We start from the raw sequence: 20,931 nt of genomic DNA on the forward strand, positions 1-20,931 counted from the left end.
ACCTAAAGAATCTCACACTGTAGTAGCACCAGTAGGAGCCAACATTGTATCTGGGCATTCAAATTGTGCATGGATGTTACTAATATAAAATGCCTGCTCGTATGAGTAGGTCTTCTTGTGCAACCACTTGGACACTTAATGCTGAATACCAAACAGAATCTACAGCTTTTATTGGTTGGAAACGTGAAACACATTATGGCAAAGCATGTACTAATAGAGAGCAGAGTGAGGCCTTTGGAGAAAGGGTAAGTAAGGAATGAGTTATGATAAACTGTTCACTGACACAAAGTATACCAAAATGAAACAAGCAGAGATGATAATTTCTATCTCTGTTTTCATATACAGCTTAGTTTTGGAAATTCTAAAATGCAATTAGGTGATAATTGCCAGCTGAACACGAGCCAGCACTGCACCTATATGGCCAAGAAGGCCAATGGCATTCTGGCTTGTATCAGACGTAGTGTGGCCAGCAGACATTGATCAACCCTCTGTATTTGACCCTGGTGAGGGCATACATCGAATACTGGGATCATTTTTGCACCCCTCACTACAAGAAGGATATTGAGCTAGTAGAGCACTCCAGCATAGAGCCACGAAGCTGGTGAAGGGCCTGGATCAGTTGAGGGAGCTGGGGGTGTTCAGCCTGGAGAAAAGGAGGCTCAGGAAGACTTTACTGCTCTCTACAATTAACTGAAAGGAGTTGTAGTGTGGTGGGAAACAGTCCTCTCTTCCAGGTAACAAGTGACAGGACAAGATGAAATGGCCTCCAGTGTCAGCAGGAGAGGTTCAGTTTAGATATTAGGAAAATTCACAGAAGGAGTTGTCAAGCACTGGATGAGGCTCCTCAGAGGAGTGGTATAATCACTGTTCTGGGAGATACTGAAAAAACATGCAGATCTGAGGGACATGATTTAATAGTGAACTTGACAGTACTAGTTCTATGATTGAAAACTATGATCTTTGAGGTTTTTTCCAACCTAAATGATTCTAAGATTTTATAAGATATTAGAGTACCCTGTAAAATTGGAACTAGACTCCTATTCTGGCATCCTGAAGGAAGTCAGAAGGATGTCTTTTTAAAGCAAGTAATTGCCCCCAATGCTTTTTGTCTGGGATATTAGATTTCCTACATCTCCTGTTATGAAACTACAGCTCAAAAAAACCCCTTAACCATTATCAGCTCTTCAAGGGAACAGGAGCTACAAGACCCACATTCACTTCCACAGTCAGGCCATGAGTCTTGGCTGATGCAAGAGGGGTAGATGCCTCTTATGTGATGCACCTCAAGGGGCTGCCTTAGAAGTAAACAAATAAAAATGTATTTATTTATGGATTTTTTAATTTATAAAAATATATTTATTGTTGTGACTTCTGAGACAATATGATTACCTAGTGCTAGCAATAAGTCAATTTTGCAGATCACAGAGAATAATTTTTCTGCTCTAATATTCAATCTAGTCTAATATTCAGTCTAAATCAGAGAGATTTTTGAAGGATTTTTCATCATATTTTGTGAGTGTATTCCAGGTTAAGAAGACCCTAAAACTAGTCAGGTGGGAAAAAAAGGCTTGCACTCCAAGACTGTATGGATATATGTTAATTACTTTATTTCTGAAAAGGAGCACTTGAAAGACAACATGTTTAGTAAGAATAGAAGTGAGAATATATTTCATTTTCTGTAGCTAGTGGTGATCTAAGGAAATGAGCTGGACAGAAAGAGAAGTGAAAAATACAAAAAGTATAATACAGAAGTAGAGGCTGAGGGAAAAAGAATCAAAGGTGTTATTTAATGGGCTACAGATGTGTGAAAAAATGTTGGGAGCCAGTGCCTGCTAGGTATTGCCATGGGTGAACACTCAGCCTAAAGACTTTCTGGAGTTTCAGACTGGAACAGTTATGATTACATACGTAGGACTTCCCAGTAAGGGTTGCTTCCAGTGCTGTGGATTCTGGTTTTTTAGTGAAGTCTCTTCTCATTTTACTAAAAAAGTCTTACAAACTTTTTATTCTTTGCATACTCTTTGGAAACTTTGCGTCCATCATGCTTTTTCTGTGCCATAGTGTGGGTTTTTTTAATGAAATGTTCTTTAACAGGTAAATAGATAGACCAAAAAATGACCACAAAATCCTCAGTTCTTATGAGCTTGGCGATAAGTGGAAAAAGATGCTTGAATTGCTGCCTGCAGTTCTAAGAAACAAGTTATTAAATACAGAGGAATTACTTAATTGAATGACTTCCACTTTCTTTCCCCTTAAGTATTTTAATTTTCTTATTAGCTATAGCATTCCCAACTGCTCTGTTGACAGATTCTGCTAATTATTCAGAGATGCTCAAACATACAGTTCCAAGGGAATTGCTCACTATTTCCTAGATAAAAATAAAAGAGAGAGTGTGTCCACATTTGGACTGGAAAATATCTTGCATTAGTTTCTTCTCTTCTGAGAGTGACATGGAGTGGAGCTCGATGCATTGTACATTTTACTGAGGAAAAGTAAGGAGTTATGAAATTGTGCATATTCATATATACAGATATACTTGCACTGTGGAACCATGCAAATACTTCTGTGAGAAAGGAAAAAATCTTCAATATCCTCTTTAAAAGAAAATTAACATAACGCCTTAGATAGTTGAATTAGCAGTTGCTTTGATAACTAAGATTTTATTATTCTGCTTACCTTTCTTCGTCTAGAAAAATGTAGGAGTTTTAGTATTGTCATTGTTATCTCCCACTGCTGAAAAAGCACTAGAGGAATGAGGGATTCAGGAAGGAAGTCATTTGTATTGAGAGGATTTGGAGCTGGCAGAATTTTTATTGTATATCCCCATATAAGGCTTTTACTGTGAGCCATACTTTGTTTATCTTATTTTTCAGTACTCTTGTTTCATGATAATTGTCACCTAAAAGTCTAGGAAAAATACTTGTCCAATGAATCATTCAAATGTTTAAAATATTCTCAATTAAATGCAAAATAAAATAGCGAAAAGAGCAGATTTGTTTTTCATTTTACCTAATTTTGCTACTTTCATGTCAATAGCAGAAGTACTCAAAGTAACTGTAAATTCTGTTAAAATAAATGTTCTTATATATGCTACAATAATTTTAATTTAATGTCTAAATTTATACTTTGCATTTTGTAATTCCATGGAGAAGAAATGGAGACGAATACTTCCCTGACAGTGCAATAGAAAACACAGAGTTTTGAAACCTCATGTCTTCTTCTTTTTGTTTCTGCACAGTTTCCGATTTGCATTTTTTTCATGGTAGTTTAAGGTTTTGTGTCTTGGCTTTTGTAACAACACCTTGAAGCTCCTATTCTCCAGTAGCAATCAATAATTAAAATTCATATTGGAAACAAGATGATTCGTAAAACTTAGGCTAAGTACCTAATCAGAAATTACTTTTTAAATGAATATGTTGAGTTTCTTGTATTATTAGGGCTGGCTTGTGAATTTGTCCTCTGGCATACTTGTTAGTACAAACTGCTGTCATCTTGAAGTCTGAGGAAGTATTAAGAGTTAGCAGGATACTCCAGAACACACCAAATTTCACAAAGAATTTTACTTCAACTGGATGGTATTAGGCTGTTCTCTGAGATTTCTTGTTGCATTGAGAAGCTGTATACTGTAGAAAATTTTCTTTCAGACATTTCATTCATTTTATATGACATAAGAGCTGCAATCAAAACCATTTTGTTTCTTCCAGTAGTATTTTTCAGCATTTGCAACAAAAGCATCCAATCTTTTCTTCAAAGGGAAATCTGCAGCAGGGCCACTGCAAAGTAAATAACATCAGTGCATAGAAGTTATTCAAATTTTACACTCTAAAAAAATTAATTATGTTTTATATCAGTTTTCTATTAGCAAAACTCCAGCTTTGGCAGAACCAGAACTGAAATTTTATGGATTTTCTTTCAGCTATAGACTCCATAAACCAGCAAAACTAAGTGAGAGTTGACCCTGGCAAAGAAAGGGTAATACCATTTTAGCACCAGGAGCTACATGTACTACTTGCAGGTGACAGATATCTGTTCCAGAACTGACCTATCATGCTGAAAGAAATTCTTGGCATCTGATTTCCCAACTTCTGAACACCTGAGTGAGGTTTAGTTGGCATCTGAATGGGACTGTTACAATGAAATTCCAATTTTTATGGGAAATAAAGTATTTGTGATTCAAATAAAAATGCTAATAGAAGATTACTTTCGTAAGGTCAGATAGAGAAGAGAAGAAAAAAATAAAAAAGCAGCTGGAAAGATGTCAAATATTAAGTCACAGTTTTCTTTGTTTATGTTTTATTTATGTGTTGCAAGTTGAACAAATATTTCAGGGAATGCTTTAACTGCCATTTTGTTAGAAAAGCAGTTGGAAAGTCTTGGAAAATTGGAGCACTCTTTTAGACTCTAGTCCTGAATTCTGTTTCTCAGTACACCAATTTCCATTTTGACTTTATGGAGGTCACAGAATCTCTTTCCCATCTGTTGGACGAGATAGGCTACTTTGCAAGGTTTTCCAAGGAATAATAACAGATGTTATGGAAGTTGACAGTCAAAACAGTTAAAGAAATATCTAAAAATGTATTCTTGGGAAGAAAGATGCATAGCATTAAACACCTACGGGCTTTAAATGGAAATAGAAAAATTCATTTATTTACTCTACTTTTGTGGATAATGTATTCAGGTATCTCGTCAGTGAGAAAAATATAAAAGCTCAACAGATTGGATTCCTCTCTCCAAACAGAGAGATTCCTCTCTCCAAACCCTTGTCTGGAAAGGACAATCCATCACAGGAAGTATAACACTAAATGTGCACCCTCAGTCATTTGCAAGGATTGGGTAGTATTTTATGGAGGCTTTGTAGCATTCACCTCACCTAATTCTAATTAATGTGCCCCAAAAAAAAGTCTTTGAGGGCTCAGTTTTTTATAGTGGTCATCATTTTTTTCTAAAGCTAATGCAATCAGTCACTGGTAACAGTTACTGTTTTAACCTGTTTTGTATATTACAGAGTGTCTCACCCCCCAACAATTATTTTTCCACTTCACAACTGGGAACCCAAAGATGAACCTACAAAAGAAGAAGAAGTTGGTCCTTTAGTAGAGCACATCTATGAGGTAAAAATTATGTATGTTGCCACAGAACCTCACGCTGCCCCCACTGAATTCCTGATGAATTTGGTTTATTGTCTTTATCTGTAGCTAGATAAAGCCACAAATGTAAATACTCTGACTTTAGCACATGATCCAAATTTAATCTGGGAATTCACAACCCCAATATCTGTTCATGTGAGTGGAGGAGATATTAGTTTATGCTAGGAGTCTGTCTTAGATATTTAAGAGATTTATAAACATTTTGGGTGTTTGACAAGAATTGAAAACAATCCTTAAAAGTTCCTTATAATCAATGTCAAATATCTTCTCATTAGTGCACTGAAAAAGGTGCTTTCTCTGACATTTAGCTAACTGAAAAAAAAAATGTAGACATACGTGTAAATTTTTACCTCAGAAAATGTTCTGTTGAAAATAACTCTTAATGTTTGAAGTACACATATTTTTACCTTGCATTTTTGTTGCTTTTTACCTATGGATGGTTCATCGGTTAAAAGAGTTCAGCTTAAAAAAAAGGCATTGAGTAAACTACATGGAATAGAAGCCGTCCTTAGAATCTGATGGATGGCCTTTATTCTAGAGGGTAAAACAGAGAGCTTCATATATGGGTATAATTCACAAACTAGCACTCAAGAAAATATAAGCAACTGAGCTTAATCAACAGTGTAAGGTTACAATTTGCATGACATACTAAAGTGTAGCGAATACAACTGTAAAATACAGATTATTATTTGTGAATTCCTCATCTTAACACATTTTTCTAAACTGAAAAACACTTAACAAATCATCCTGTCTCAAGCATTTGGGGTGTTGTGAAACTGTATTTGTGACTTCAAATATATTAAAATAATTACAATGATTAGTCACAGTTACTAAGGAAACCACTTACATGGTTTCTATCAGCAAAGCATCAAAAAGGCCAAGCAGTCTCCCAGAAGATGTAAGGTTGAAAGGACTTTTCATTTAGTTGTAATTAAAGATCATCGGTCACAAAAATTCTACAAATTTAAAAAAAGGAGGCTCTCACATCTCTAGAAACTTTGTGTAAAGGTCCATGGTGTTCAGCTTCAACTCTTCATGCCCAATGACAACACATGTCCAGACTCCTGTTGTCATCAGTTGTTTTCAAACTGTAAACTGATATAAGGAAACTATTTTAATAGCCTAGATTTCTAAACTTTTATTATTTCTATCTTTGCTCATTTTCCCCAGAAAAAAATGTCCTTGCATATTAATTTAGGAAAACTAGTTCCTTTGCTTCTTATGAGGAATTTAGATTGAGAGTGTTGAAAATATAGTTCTTAACCAAAGAAGCTAGCTTAAGCTCTGCTCTGCCTTTTATTCTTGTGCTCTGAAATGTGATTCTTCTGTATTCTGAAGTTTGATCTGTTAAGGTTCATTGTTCATATTTCTATGGAGTTTATTTGCTAGTGTGTTTTGGGTCGGGATTTTTTAATGCTTTTTTAGATAATTTCAACTCTTCATATGCAGGAGAAGATGGGAAAGATTTTCCATTGGCTTTGTGACTAAAATGGAGAGGTTCTTCTCTCCTACCTGCCACAGATTCTCCATCAATAAAGTGATATTAATAATCTATACATTCTTCCCTAAATACTTCAAGGCTGTGTCCACTAAGAATTTGAAAATATTTGAGTGGTTGTTGCAGGGGGTTTTTTTTGTTATTTACTGACTTGGAAAGTACTGATCATATTTCTTCAACAGCTGCACAATATAGGACCAAGTGCCATCAACAATACAGTTCTCCATGTCGGTTGGCCTGTGTCCAATAGAGAAGAATTCCTTCTTTATATTCTTCACATTCAGACACATGGACCACTGCATTGTCAAACAAGCTCTCCTATTAATACAATGCAAATAAAGGTAAGTATTTTATTTCCATCCCTTTCTGCATTTTGGTTGGGTTTTTTTGCCTACATTTCACAATGGATGGAACTTTCTTGGGAATTTTTAACAGTCCAAGATAATTTTCCTGGGTAAGGAGCAAGATATAGATAGTCTATAACATTTCTAATGTGAGTGTTGTGTTGCTCAGTATGTATTTGGTTTCTGTACTCTTTATATGAGGAGAAGGGTGTGCTTAATCCCACTGTTGATGCCACCCAACAGAGACATTAAAAAGGGCCCTGTCCCAATACCAGCCACTGAGGAAAACCACGTCACTGGTCTCAAACTGGACATTAGGCCATTGACCCCAATTCCTTGAGTGTGATCACACAGCCCATTCACTATCCCCTGGGTCCTCTGTCAGATCCCTGTCTTTCCAGTCCAGAGACGAGGATGTCATATGGGACTGTGGCAGATGCTATGTCTAGGTGCAAGTAGGTAATGTCACTTGTTCTTCCCTTATCCACCAACACTGTGGCCCCATCATAGAAGACAACCAAAATCTGTCAGGCAAATTTGGCCTTCAGTGAAGCCATACTGGCTGTCACCTGTCACCTCATTTTCCATGTGTCTTAGCATAGTTTCCAGAAAGATCTGCCCCATGACTGGGCTGGGCACAGAAGTGAGACTGACTGGTCTGTAATTCTGCAAGTTTTCTTTTTTCACCCTTTTTAGAAATGGAGGTTATGTTTCCCTTTTTCCAGTCAGCAAGAACTTTCACCAACTTTTCGGATATGGATAGTGGCTTAGCCAGTTCATCTGCCAGTTCCCTCAGGTCCCATGGATTAATCTCATCAAGTTTCATGGACATGTGCACCTCCAGATCCTTTAGATATTCTCGAATCTGAATTCCTACAGCAGGAAGTTCTTCATTTTCCCTTCCGTGATTTGGGCAGTGTGCCTGGAGCATTTACCAGTGAAGACTGAGGCAGAAAAGTCATTGACTACCTCAGCCTTCTCAACATCCTGGATAACCAGGTCTCCAGTTTCCTTCTGGAGAGAACATACATTTTCCTTCATCTTCCTTTGAGTATCCATAGAAGCTTTTCATACTGTTTTTAACATCCCTGGCCACACCTAATTCTCTTAGGGCTTTAGCTTTCCTAACACGATCCCTGGCTGTTTGGACAATTTCCTGTTTTAAGATCTATGTTTGTGATGGCAGATCCCCTCAAAAGAGCTTGGTTTGGCTCAAAGTCAGAAGATTAAGCAAAACACAGCTCTACATATTATCCCATCAAAAACAAGGTATCCAATTTATTAAACATGACTGATTCCAGACATTTCTGGAGTAAACAACAAAACTTCTCAAGTTTAAGCAGTAGCCTGTTAAACATCTTTCAGGGAGAGCTGCATTCCAAGTGCTAAAAATGCTCTACATCTTTTGCATACCAAAAGGGGTTTGAGTTCAATATATTCGATGAAAGGGGAGACAACATTCGAGTGATGAGGAGTGTTCGCAACCTAAGGAGCTACAAGTCAAGTCTAGCTTAAACAGACAGAACTACAATACATTACAAGAGTAAGGAAAAATTGATGTCTACCAGATGCAGTATGGCTAGAGTTTTGTGTTTCACCCAGGAAACCAAAGAGGTGTTGGAATTCTACCCTTTTTTTAGTTTCTTTCGCGAAAGAAAAAGCAAATGAGTTATAGGAAACAGAAGATTGGAAATGTCTGTCCATTTTATACCCAAAGCACAGTAAGATTGGAGACAGGGAAGTTTTTCCTACATATCTTTTCTACCTTTTTCAAAAGTGGTGAGGAGGAAGCAGCAAAGGTGCTGCATTTGTCCTTGCAAGCCTAACTTCTCAAATTCACTGATAAAATCAGGTTGCAAGTATGTGAAAAGGAGTTCAGCATCCTTCCACCCTAGCCACTGTGCTCTTTTTAAGGTTGAATTAAGAAGCTAGGTAGAATACTGCCACAGTTCTTATTGACATTTTCAGCCAATGTATATTTTTTTATTTAATTTTTTTTTGTTTGCCCTTCCTTCTTCTGTTTGATAATGATTGCATCTGTTATATAAAAAGGACTAAACTCCTGTAAAGCTTGTTAGAAATTTTCCTGTAATAATGGTCCATCTGTTGTGGCAGAATATGGCTTTAGATGCACAGTCATTAAGGCAAGAAATTAAATATCCTTTCCTTATTTCAGTTTTTCAATGCATTGAACAGCATGAATACACAAATCAGGTTTCAAATATGTAATGCTTATCTATTGCTTCAGATGGCAAGAGGATGCAGAGACAGGCTCTTTCCAGTTTCATATAAACAACAAGATGCTTAGCTCAAATTTCCAAATAAGGCTAAGGACATTAAATGCCTGACTTCTCTTGGATATCTGAACCTACCTCTCTTAGGGCACTGAGGCATTTCCCCTTTGAAATTACTCACATTGTTCTGTTTCAATCAAAGCAGTATATTCCTCCCCACTGCTGAATTTCTTGTCTTGTAAAAAGGTTTTCTTTGAGCTTTATTGTCTAGTACACAAAGATAAGTCATACCTATGCACACATGGGAAGACTTGTTTAGGGGCTTTTCTGTAGCTTATCTTTCTATGGAGGCAGTGAGGGATGAGAAAGGATGATAAAATTATGAATCTTGAAAAAGGTGTAAAAAGGAGCAAAAGTACTTATCAAAGATACAGAAGGAATTCCAATGCAGAACTCAGAACTCAGTACACTAGGACATTTCAATCTAGAAAAGAGGTGACTATGCACTATGCACTGTGATCCTCAAAATGAGTAGTGGCAGGAAGAGCGTGGGTGTGGATTGACTGTTCTCTGCCTCTTCCTGCACAGGAACTGGAACATCTAATGCAGCCTGGAGAGTCAGATTCAAAACAAGCAAAAGGAAGTAATAGTTCATGATGGCAGGTCTCAGGTGTCTGGAACTTGTGGCCAAAGGGAAGTAGTCAGGGTTAAAAGTTTACATGATTCTAAGAGGAAAGTAAACAAACTCCCAAAAGAGAAGTCCAGTGAAGATTAATAGAAGAACAAAAACTTCATATAGATAAGGAAGTCCCTGATCTGAAAACATTTGGAAGCTGAAAGTTATTAGAAGAGTATTGTGCATGCATGCCCCATTCTTAGGTCCTTCTTACTCTTCCTAAAATCAGCTGTGATGAGAAGAGGGCTCCGGTAGATTGCCTTCTAGCTTCAGACAATATTCCTGATGAGCTCTTTCTTCCTCCCAGACTGATGGCAAAAAGCATTTTTATGAATCCTGTACCTATAAATACCACTGTGATAGAATATACAGATACACATGGCACATTCTCAATAGCTGAGCACTGCAGTACCGTGAGTGAGGCATCTGTCAGGGAAGCAGTGAAATAACAGCAAAAATCCACCACATGTATAAGGTACATCCACCAACATGAGTGGCAGGAGTTAACCCCTTCCAGAGGCACTGTCTCCTCATGCTGCAAAACTGTTACTGCTGTGCTTAGGGCTTGGTCTTGGGACAAATACCATCCAATGCATTGCTCTTCAATTTTGAGCAATGCATTGCTCTCTTGTATAATGCAACCCCTCTTGTATAATTTTGTGTCTAATCTAGTGATATTATGTATTATATGTTATATGGTATATATCATATATTGCATATAATATAATATGGCATGACATTACATAACATAACATAACATAATATAACATAACATAATATAACATAACATAATAATGTGTATAATCTTTGTGTAAAAAAGTCCTCTTCCAGAACATTTCTGATGGAATTACACAATGCAGCAAAGGCTATTGCCTGGCTAGAAAACGAGAAAAGCAAAATGGGGTTTTGAAATAAGAAGTGGGAAACTGGAGAGGTCTGGAAACCTGCTCAAAGTAATAATGGTCAGGAGAAGAAAGCACTACAGTTTTCCATGGTGGAGAAACTGAGATAGTCCACTGTAGTTAAAGGGAGGGAGTGACCCTCTAAGATAAAGTATAGTGTGCTAACTATGTGGCATATAAAATCACTACAGAGACAGATTGTACAGTTGAGCAATTCCATGTGACCAGCTCAAGAAGGATAAAATAATATCTTTAACCTGGACATCTAGGCCACTGGAGAAATTCTGCTTTTAAATGGTTGCAGGAGACATGTGTTTTTTCTTAACCTCAGAGGGCTGTTTTTAAACCTTTGCTGTAACAATTCACTACTAAGATGCTAACACTAGGATCTATGAAAAAAGAAAACTGTAAATATGAAAATCCTCGAGTATTCAAGTGGATCTACACACATATCCACTGTGATCATATATTGAGGGCTTCTTTGCAGACATATAACTATATTGTGGGGTTATTTTAAATTTTTCAGCATTAAAGAAGTCTATATGCTGGTGAAAGAATACTGGAAGGAGAGTTTGCACATGTTGCCACATTGAGAGGGAGAGATTTACTAGCTACTTAAGGATTCCCTTATTGCAAATAGACAATGCTAACCTCATGAAGTAACAGAAAAAAGGGGATTCTTATTTTTTTATGTGTTTTCAGCTGTTCATGAATTAGAGTATATTTCACTTTGTAGGATGCTTTAGACTGACAGACAATGTCAAATGTTTATTTTCTGTTCACAGCAGTATAATTTTATTCAGATAAATGACACAAATTTTCCAAATCTAGTACTACACAGCATTAGTGTATGGAAGGTTTTGTGTGTTTATAAGTATTCTCTTCCCTTTAATGCTACAACATTTATTACAATTACAAACATTTTCTTTAGGAATTTGTTTAGGATATTTTGTGATCAGGGGTTAAAGGAACTGATAAGAAGGATCTGATGTAGCGCTTTATAATCTGATGTCTTTAAGGAATAACTTTGGCTATGTTTTAGTTGAGCTCCTGTTGAGACCTTACTGTAAATTTCCATGTATATTTTATTGCCATTTTACATTATTGGATTGTCATGAATTAAAATTTATGTTTCCTGCTGTAGCAGTTGGTTCCAGGACTTATTTGAGGCTTCATAAAAGAAGCCATAAATGGCCTGTATAGAAATTCAAGACAAACTGCCAAAAAAAATAGCTTTTAATTGGAGAATAAAAATCTGTAAATATAAAGCTGAAGAGAATGCATTTTAATGTGAGATTAAAAATGAAGACGCTGTTGCATTATACAAAGTTGTGCTGTTACCAAAACAAATCTGTAACACGTTTGTTATATGATCAAAAATTGTGTTGTTTGAAGTCAGACTTCCTTTTGTTCTAAAACTGGTAAGATCATTATATTTCAGTAGGCAGATTCTGATCTGAACTAATGACTAAACTACTGTGCAACAACTCTGAATTTATCCTGTTATATATATCAGAATTTGCCCCCAAGAGTCTAACAAAATTAAGTAAAGCAACAAAATTTTCACCAGTAAAAAGTGGAGAAAAATGTTGTCTACTGTAATTCCTATAACTGGGCAGTATTTTGCTGTGCTATAACTCATCATGTTCCTAGTTGAAGACAGTGTATTCTCATGATAGTGCTGTTCAATTGTAAAAACAGTGTTAATCCAAAATTCAAGACCTCTGAGACAGGAACAAATCTGTTAGAATCATTGTATGTGTATGTCATTACCATTCTCATTTCTCTCTTTGCAGTTTGCTGTTCCAGAAGACACTCCTGAACTTGCTGCTTTTTTATATAATTCCACAATTTCTCATTACATCAGGAGAAGGGAAGTCACAGTGGCAGAACCTCACAGGAAAAACTCTGCAAAAATATTGGTGAGCTATCTAAGAGCTATATACTGGGACTGTGCAGGGAAAGGTGAGACTCTCTCATGTACCACAGGCAAGGCAAATGGGACAGGTCACTGTATTTTTAACAATCCAGACAATGCTGGAGCTATAGCAGTTCTGTCTCTCCTAGGAAAATAGTTCTGATTAGACAGATTATACCTGAGTATTTAGACGTGGCTGTATTTTCAGAAGTTTTTTTCCACTCCTGCATTCAAAGTGCCATCCTTAGCATACTTCAGCACTGTAGGTGTCAGCTGCCTTTGCCTAAAGGCAATGTGCAAACTCAATGACCTTGAGATCAGTCAAGGGATTCACAGTCAGTGCATTCTATCTATTTTTATGAAACTTGGGCAGAGTTTCTTTCATGCTGTCCAGTCTCTTATTAAGCTGTTTACTGCAAACTCATACTTGAATTCCTTAACCAGTAGAATTTGGAAGCAAAGAACCTCACAAGCTTAAGCCTCCTAGAGTAATAAAGTAATTATTGGTTCTGGAAATTAATTTGGCAATTTTTATAACAGGAAGAGGATAGAATCTGAAAGTAATGAAAACTGTAAAGTTATTAAGAACAAAATCACGGATTAACCCATTTTAAACAATAATCACTGTTGATTCCTGTGCCATTCTTTCATCAACCCAATATCCTAGGAAGAATCTAATTCCACTAGGTCTGAAGGAAAAGTTCCAGGACTTTCAGAGACATGCCAGTCAATATCACAGAACACTTAATGCATTCTTCAGTGGTATCTTAATTTTCAGTCATCTTTCTGAGTGACTAGGCTCATCGACTGCCCATATAAAAATGACTACAGCAACTGGAAGTGGTTAACAAGGTTCTGAAGTATGCACTGTGTTTGCAACTTAAAATATGATGCAGAGAATTTTTAGCTGCTTGGTGTAGATGGATCAAACATATTTAGTGGGGTACTCAGTAATATGAAATTGGCACTTTGATGAGCAGTCTTCTAGTAAAATATGCTTTTGATCAGCACAAATTAGGATAGGATTGGGTGCAGTGCTTACCACTGGATATATAGCAAGACTTATCCAGGGTGAGCATAGAAAAGCAGTGTCATTAGTTCAGTTAGAAGATGTCCCAGTTCTGGGTACCTTCAACATTAGTTACTCCTGATGCTTTTTTTTTTTTTATTTGACACATTGGAAGTATACATGGAAAATGAATGATTGGCCAAAGATCATTCTTTGTTAAAAATTGTAATTTTTTAAGAAATTTTGTTATTTTCATTTTCGTCAAAGCATTTTCACAGAGAGATTAAATGTTCTGAGAACCTCTTATTCTGTTTATACTGTTGATTAAACATTTGGTTTCTTTTCCATTAGTTCCAATGTTACATTGTTCTGAAAATCACTACAGGCTAAATGCATTACTAAGAAAAACAGTAATATGTGTTCAGGTCCTAAAATGTCAGCCAAAATAGACTTTTTTGCATACTAATGATTTATTTTGCTAATGTGTGTTTTTGGCCACTATGATTAATGAACACAAGTCTTCTCCTTCCTGCAAAATAAATAAATCTGTTTGGAGGATGTTTAAAGCCAAATAAACAGATACTTGAAAATATTCATTTTAAAAGAAAAGTTTATAGTTGCAAGTTCCAGGGTTTACAGTTTCATTTCCAGGCAGATATAGAAAGCAGCAATTAAGCATACAGCTTCTGCTAATCCTCCAGTAAGACAGAGATTTATGGGGAAAGCTGTCTATAAAGATACAGGATTCCTTAAGGGTGTTTTCAGATCTGTTACATGTATCATCATCTCATTTCCTGACGCTTGGATATTGGTAGAGCATTCTCACTCTCACGAGGGAACATCCTTACTTTCAAAAACTTAGCTTTGCTTTTGAGGTCACAAGGCCTTCTGTCATGGGAGGGATTCTCTGCTTTGTTATAAAAATAAGAATCAATTAAAACCTCAGCTTTCCCCTGAGTCAAACAAAACTTTAGATAAAACCCATTTGTATATACAAAATTTTTTATTTTTTCCACAAACATTTAATCATTTTTTATGAGATCTTTTTTCCTTTCAGTGCCCTAAACAACCACATAATTTCTGTGGTTACCCCATGAGACTCTGCTCATTCCCTTCAGTGGCTTCCAGTCAGCTTTTAACCTTTAGTGTGACATTCTTCTGGCAGACTTTAGGAGTGTATAGTTTTGAATTGCAATGCTTGGCTTTTGCCTTAAACCTTGTGTATGAGCCAAGATCACTGCTCATCAGGAATGTTTCACAGACAGTAAGCTTCAAGTAAAGCAACTAATGAATCTCAGCAAATGTTCTGGCTGCTATGATGTAAATATCAGTGGGAAAACCAGCAGAGTTAGAAAACGGGGAAAAATTAGGAATATAAATAAACACTTAATGCATAGAGAACAGGGAAAAAAGTGTTGAAATAATTAAATGATTGATAGGTGAGGAAAAAAGCACAAGCTTCAAAGGACTGGTAACTGCCTGGACATTCTAAGAGTTCTTCAGAGCAAACATTGTTGAAAATCATTACTTTTATTTTCTTCACTATAGGTAGGTGTTTGTATTAATTTGAGATTCAAAAAATCTGCTCCTTGGTTCAGAGTTACCATAATGACTCACCGGATGTCTCATGTATATTAGACGAAATTACTGCTTTCAGACTATTTAGCTCTTTAGGGGAAAGTTTATTTGTTTCTGCTTATTTATAGCATTTGAAAATTTTTTTTTTCAAAACATAAGTATGACTTCCCTTTATTTTTTGTTCAGAACTGTACAAATGTGAAGTGTGTCCTAATTTCGTGCACTGTGGGACAGCTGGAAAGAGGAAAGAGTGCTGCACTAAAAATCAGGTCCCGGCTCTGGGCACAAACATTCCTGGAGGTAATGCACACAAACATCTCTTTCTATACACATATAAAAATTTATTTTATTTGACCAGATATTTAAAAATAAAAATTATTAAGTTAAATGGGGAAAATGGAAATACTTTTTCTTACCACTTTCTTTGAAGATAACATCTCACTGGTTCCTGTCCAGGCTGTTTGGATGCTGCTTACTTTTCTTTTTTTTGCTATCACTCTTTCTCAAATTTATGTCCTGAGTCCTACTTGAAGATTCCAAGATTATTTTTAAGTACCTTTCCTGGTTTTGTTTCTGCTTTCCTGGACTGGCCCAAATATTCTGCATTTATAACCTCTTTCCCATTTGAAGGGTTTTCTTGGAGCCAAACAGTGTATCATGTACATGATGTCCAGCTTAAAAATTCATTGTTATTCATTCTCTATTCATCTAGGGAAGAGGAGTATGCATGAAGCTCATATGATACATGACACTCATGTCATGTCAATCTGTCTTACCACTAAAAGAAGGGACAGTGTAGACGATGGCAAAAAAATAAAATTTCTCTTTGCAAATTCTTTCATTTTCAACTTCTGCTCTCAGGATTATATTCACACTACGTAAAGGGACCTGTTGGAGTGAGCGCAGAGGAGGGCCGCAAAGATGACTGGGATAATAAATCACTTCTCCTGCAAAGAAAGGCTGAGAGAGCTGGGGCTGTTCAGCCTGGAGAAGAGAAACCTAGAAGAGCTTATAGTGCCTTCCATACCTAAAGGGTATGATAAAGATGTGGGAACAAATCTTTTAGCAGGGCATGTTGTGAGCAGACAAAGGGTAATGGTTTTCAACTACAATAGAATCTATTTAGATAGATGCAAGAAAGAAGTTTTTCACAATGAGGGTGATGAAATGCTGGAACAGGTTGCCTAGAGAGGTGGCAGATGCCCCATCCCTGAAAACATTCAAGGTCAGATTGAACCCAAATTATTCTATGATTTTGTAAGTCAGAGGGATTTTACTGTGAGCTGTTACCTCACAGCTGGCCATGTGTCTGTATTTACTGTTTAATTGTCATACCTTTAACACTGGAAAATACACTGAGAAATTTATAATTCCATTTGCTGTTACTGAGAAATACCTGCATCTCCTATCTTGATCAAGCTGATTTATTATCGGCTTCATTCTCAAGGAATTTAGAATTCCTCAGTCTTTCTACCTGGAATGCAAGAACCATCCTCTGTTCCTTAAAACTGTGGGAGAAGAGTTCTTTCTATGCTTCTCTTACTCTAGCAAGAGAAGAATTGAGGATCTTCAGTTTACAGCTTTAAATTAAGCTCACACCTTTTAAGGTAATTTCTCCCTTTCCTTAAATATGAAAGTAGACAAAAGAAATTCATCCTCCCTTGCTTTCTTGGCAAAATGAGAGGAGATAGGATAATATTTCCAGAAAGTTGAATGCCAGCTAGGTAGCTAACCGTCTTTGCTCCAAATACTTAATAGGTGCAAACTTCTGGGAGTTCATTGGTCTCTCTTGGTGTACAGGACTATGGCAGTGGTTACTTGAAAGGATGACATGAAATATTTTTCTACCTATCTGTCAGGATGCCAGGTCACATTCTGTGTTTCTTCTCCAAATGCTGTTACAGGACCACTACGACTGAAGAGCACTTAAGTTCTGTAGTCGCTATCTGGCCTTGCTTGAAGAAAATAGATACTAATCTGTTACTGATCTCACTCAGTAAAAGAGAATATCTTTTCAGATACTAAGTGAACTAATTCCTGATTTGTCAGTGCGTTTTCTTTCTATGAATAATCAATCCCAAGAAACTTTCATATAATTTCTTCAGTTCCATTAACACAAATAAAATGCTTTTAAGAGGAAGCATATTTAACAAATGCTAGATATGTCTAGATACTCTAGACTGAATGTACTCACTTTAGGTTTTCTGAGTGAGTCATCTGCTAGTGCAAAAAAAAGGCAAGGTCTGGTTCAAATTTAAGCCCAGAAGCATGACAGCTTGGGTGTCTCTTTGTCCTTTCAAATCTGGGAATTAGGATGGACATTGTCTGGTGCAAGTTTTTGCAGAGGACAGAAAATACCAGTGTGTAAGCATCTCTACACTATAGAAAAAACATATCTATTGGGAAATAAAATGGGAATTTGATTCCAGTTTTCTCCATTTCCATTAAGAGACTGCTGGACAAGGTCACACAGGCTAGTCACTGTTAAGTTCAAGTAAGACCTTCACTGCACTGGTTCTCTGTTCCTAACACACAGAGACAGGCAGAGAGGCAGAGGATATTATCCTTGACTGGAACAAAGAGTGACAATTTTGAGCACTGCAGTGGGCAAACAGTAACACAGAGGATCTTCATAATTTTCTTCATCAGAAGGTAAAGCTCCCTTAGCTACCTTCCTTGCTGGGAACTGAGCCTAATGTATTCCAGATCCAGTCAAGTCTTTCTCCTCATCATTCTGCTGGTGAAATATAATTAACTATATAAAGGCCAAAAATAAGGTATTGTGAAAAAATCCTGTGTGCAGATCTTTAGATGAAATTTCCAGGCTATTTACAGCTATTTCAGTGGAAATTAGCCTCATTAGGCTTTTCCTAAGTCTAGTTTAGTATATATATCAAGAAATATCTGTAAGAGACTAAAGTTAAACAAAATTAATGAGGAAGAGTTCCTCTGAGTTTTTGTCTGACAGAAGCTGTGTAACAATTGAAATAAACTAGCCACAGAAGGCACAAAACCTTTTTTTCGCGACTTAATAAAACCAGGATCTTTTTCTGAAGTGTAACTTTAATTAGTCTGACTTAGGTTCAGAACACATATAACTGCATGAAATTCAGTGGCATGTTTAATGCAAGAGCAATGCAACTCATTTTATGTAATTTTAATAATCTGAAAGTTAGATGCCAAAGCTGGTTTCTAATTCTGTAGGCAGTGACAAGACAGAAACGTATCTTCAGAGGATGGAACATCTTCTCTCTGTCTGATCTGGATGAGGAGAAGGGTCAAAGCTGGGCCCTGAGACATGAGTGTGTGCAAACACACCGGGGAATTCCATTGCTGCAGTCCCTTTAGATCCTCCTTGCTCCTTAAAAAATCCTGCTTGCTTTGCCTGCACCTCCCTTCACTGGGTGTGCTGCATGCAGAATGGAATTTTACACCAGCTTGTGGGCAGGGACAAGGGTGAGCCATCCTGTAGATTCACTGGGTGGAAAGTCCTCATGGGAAACACTCCTACCAGAACATCTTCTGCTCACTCCACTGGCCTTACATACCCTTGCTATCAAACAAGACTTTTTATGGACTGTGATTTTACCTTTTCCCTGTAAAAAATTTTTGTGTCCTTTGAATAGTAACTTGCAAGTCTTGATAAGAATCTGAAAAACTCCACTGAAAGCAACATAATTTTTTCCTAAGTAGGAAAAGGTAGTTCCCAGAGAACTGTTGCATTCCCCCATTTATGTCAAATTAGCTGCCAGAATTACATAATCCTTATTTCACATGCAAACTTGGATCCTAGTGTTTGGTTGTCTTCCTTCCACTCATCTCAAAACAGTTCCTTTTTTCACAGCCCTTTTAAAATTAATAGTTATACAGCCATCACCATAAAAGACTATAGAACATAATTAGCTCCCTTAAAAGGACATAATCTGCTCTTAGTAAGTCTACAACTGTTGTTAACTAGGCTGAAATCTGCAGATTCAAACAGGATTAAAATGCAGTCAAATTAATCAGGATGAGATGATTGTGAACCAGGAAGGACTATTCAAGGGCCAGACCGAACCCCACTGTCATGCTTTTGTAAAGAAACTTAGGATAAAAGTCTCTAGAGAAGCATTGCAACCTCTTTTGCACATTCAGTTAATGTAAAAGTTTTCATATGCCAAAGAAATCAGAATAATGGTGACATACAACATTCCTCAACTGTGTTACAATCTAAATGAATACATTATGCTTTGCAGAAGAAATTGTTTGTGCTCATTAAAGCTCAGAACACAGTGTCATGATGTATTTTCTTCTTATAGATATGCTAATGCAAACCTGATAAGGAATTTATTGGAAATGATTGATTTATGCTAGGATGAAATAATTGTTTTTCATCGAAGTTATATGGGCCAACATGTGTATTTTGCTGCCACAAAAGACCTGTCATGCATTGAGTGACTCCTTCCTCTTCCACTTAGTTTAACTGACAACAGCTGACCCTTTTGTCTCTTGACAGTTGTAACCTGTCACCTTAAAACCCAAACTCCCATAACAAATAACAGTTAAATGACATGCAGTGATTAGATATGTTTGAATAAATAAAGCAGCCCAAATTTCCCAACCAGCCAACAAAGATAGAGACAGACATTGTGCAAAGGCCAAGAAGAATCACATACTTTTTTGGATTGACTTCAAAGTCTAGCTGTAAATATGAACCCTCTAGTAAAGCTGACTTTTGGATTCAGACTTGCTGATCAGGCAAATAATAGCCTGATTCATTCAAAACAGAAACAACCTTACATGGTTATGTTACGTTGTGTTCTGCTGGGGCTCCATTATGTCCCCATTTGTATAATCATAATTCTGAGTCATCTGAGAGAGACCCGAGGGGATCTGCTCCAGTATTCTTTGAATGGATGGGTACTTTTTAATATAAGACTCATGAGTTGTCCAGTAAAACATCTGTTGTGAAAATGCATTTCTAAGTAATGAATCTGTATAATCTGTCCGATTTGATTATATCAGATCAGGTTGATCTGACAACCTTCAGGCTCCAAGTTCTTTGGAACTTATAACATTGTGGGATATGGAACTCAGCACATTCTTAGCTGCTATTTCATCCTGTACTGAAAATTTCTCATTACAAATCTTCTGGGAGAGCTAGGGGAGGCAGTAATATAAAAAAAACACAGAGGGCGTGTGAAGTTCCCAAGAAGTTTCAAGTTTATTGTATTTCCTTTTAATTTTACTGACTATATTTGTATTGTTTCTCTCTTGAGTTTTAGACAGTTCCAGATATGTGAATTTGGCACTCCTGATTGCATGAACTTTAATAGTTAGAAGGGAGAAAAATCTAGTTTTAATCAGAGAAAGTTAAAGAGCAAGAGAAGCACCACTGCATTTGGGTGCTCTCTTGGTACCCAAAGTCATATTTTGGCTTCTCTGTTAAATACTCATCATTTCAATGTTTCTGAATGTGCACTGATCCCGTTTCTTTTTAGATGCCTAAAAATGGAAATATATGCCTGACATATTAATGGTGATGTGTGTTGCAATGCTCATATCTTAACTGCCTGGCCCTAGACTGGTATCCAAAACCTGAAACTAAATATCTAGGTTCCCTGTTCAGCACACAGAGAAAATGAG

At 36.7% G+C, this 20,931-nt stretch overlaps 1 protein-coding gene across 1 annotated transcript in view; it reads left to right on the top strand.

Moving 5' to 3' along the window:
- ITGA8 (integrin subunit alpha 8) overlaps window positions 1-20,931 on the top strand; it is a 111,966-nt gene that overhangs the window by 69,637 nt on the left and 21,398 nt on the right. Inside the window, exons 24-27 of the mRNA XM_014875626.2 lie at window positions 5,006-5,111; window positions 6,828-6,986; window positions 12,598-12,723; window positions 15,493-15,606. Of these exons, the coding sequence (XP_014731112.1) occupies window positions 5,006-5,111; window positions 6,828-6,986; window positions 12,598-12,723; window positions 15,493-15,606 (505 nt within the window). The remainder of the gene's footprint in view (window positions 1-5,005; window positions 5,112-6,827; window positions 6,987-12,597; window positions 12,724-15,492; window positions 15,607-20,931) is intronic.

The sequence above is a fragment of the Sturnus vulgaris genome, chromosome 1, assembly GCF_052056855.1.
Source record: "Sturnus vulgaris isolate bStuVul1 chromosome 1, bStuVul1.hap1, whole genome shotgun sequence".
Lineage (NCBI taxonomy): Eukaryota > Metazoa > Chordata > Aves > Passeriformes > Sturnidae > Sturnus > Sturnus vulgaris.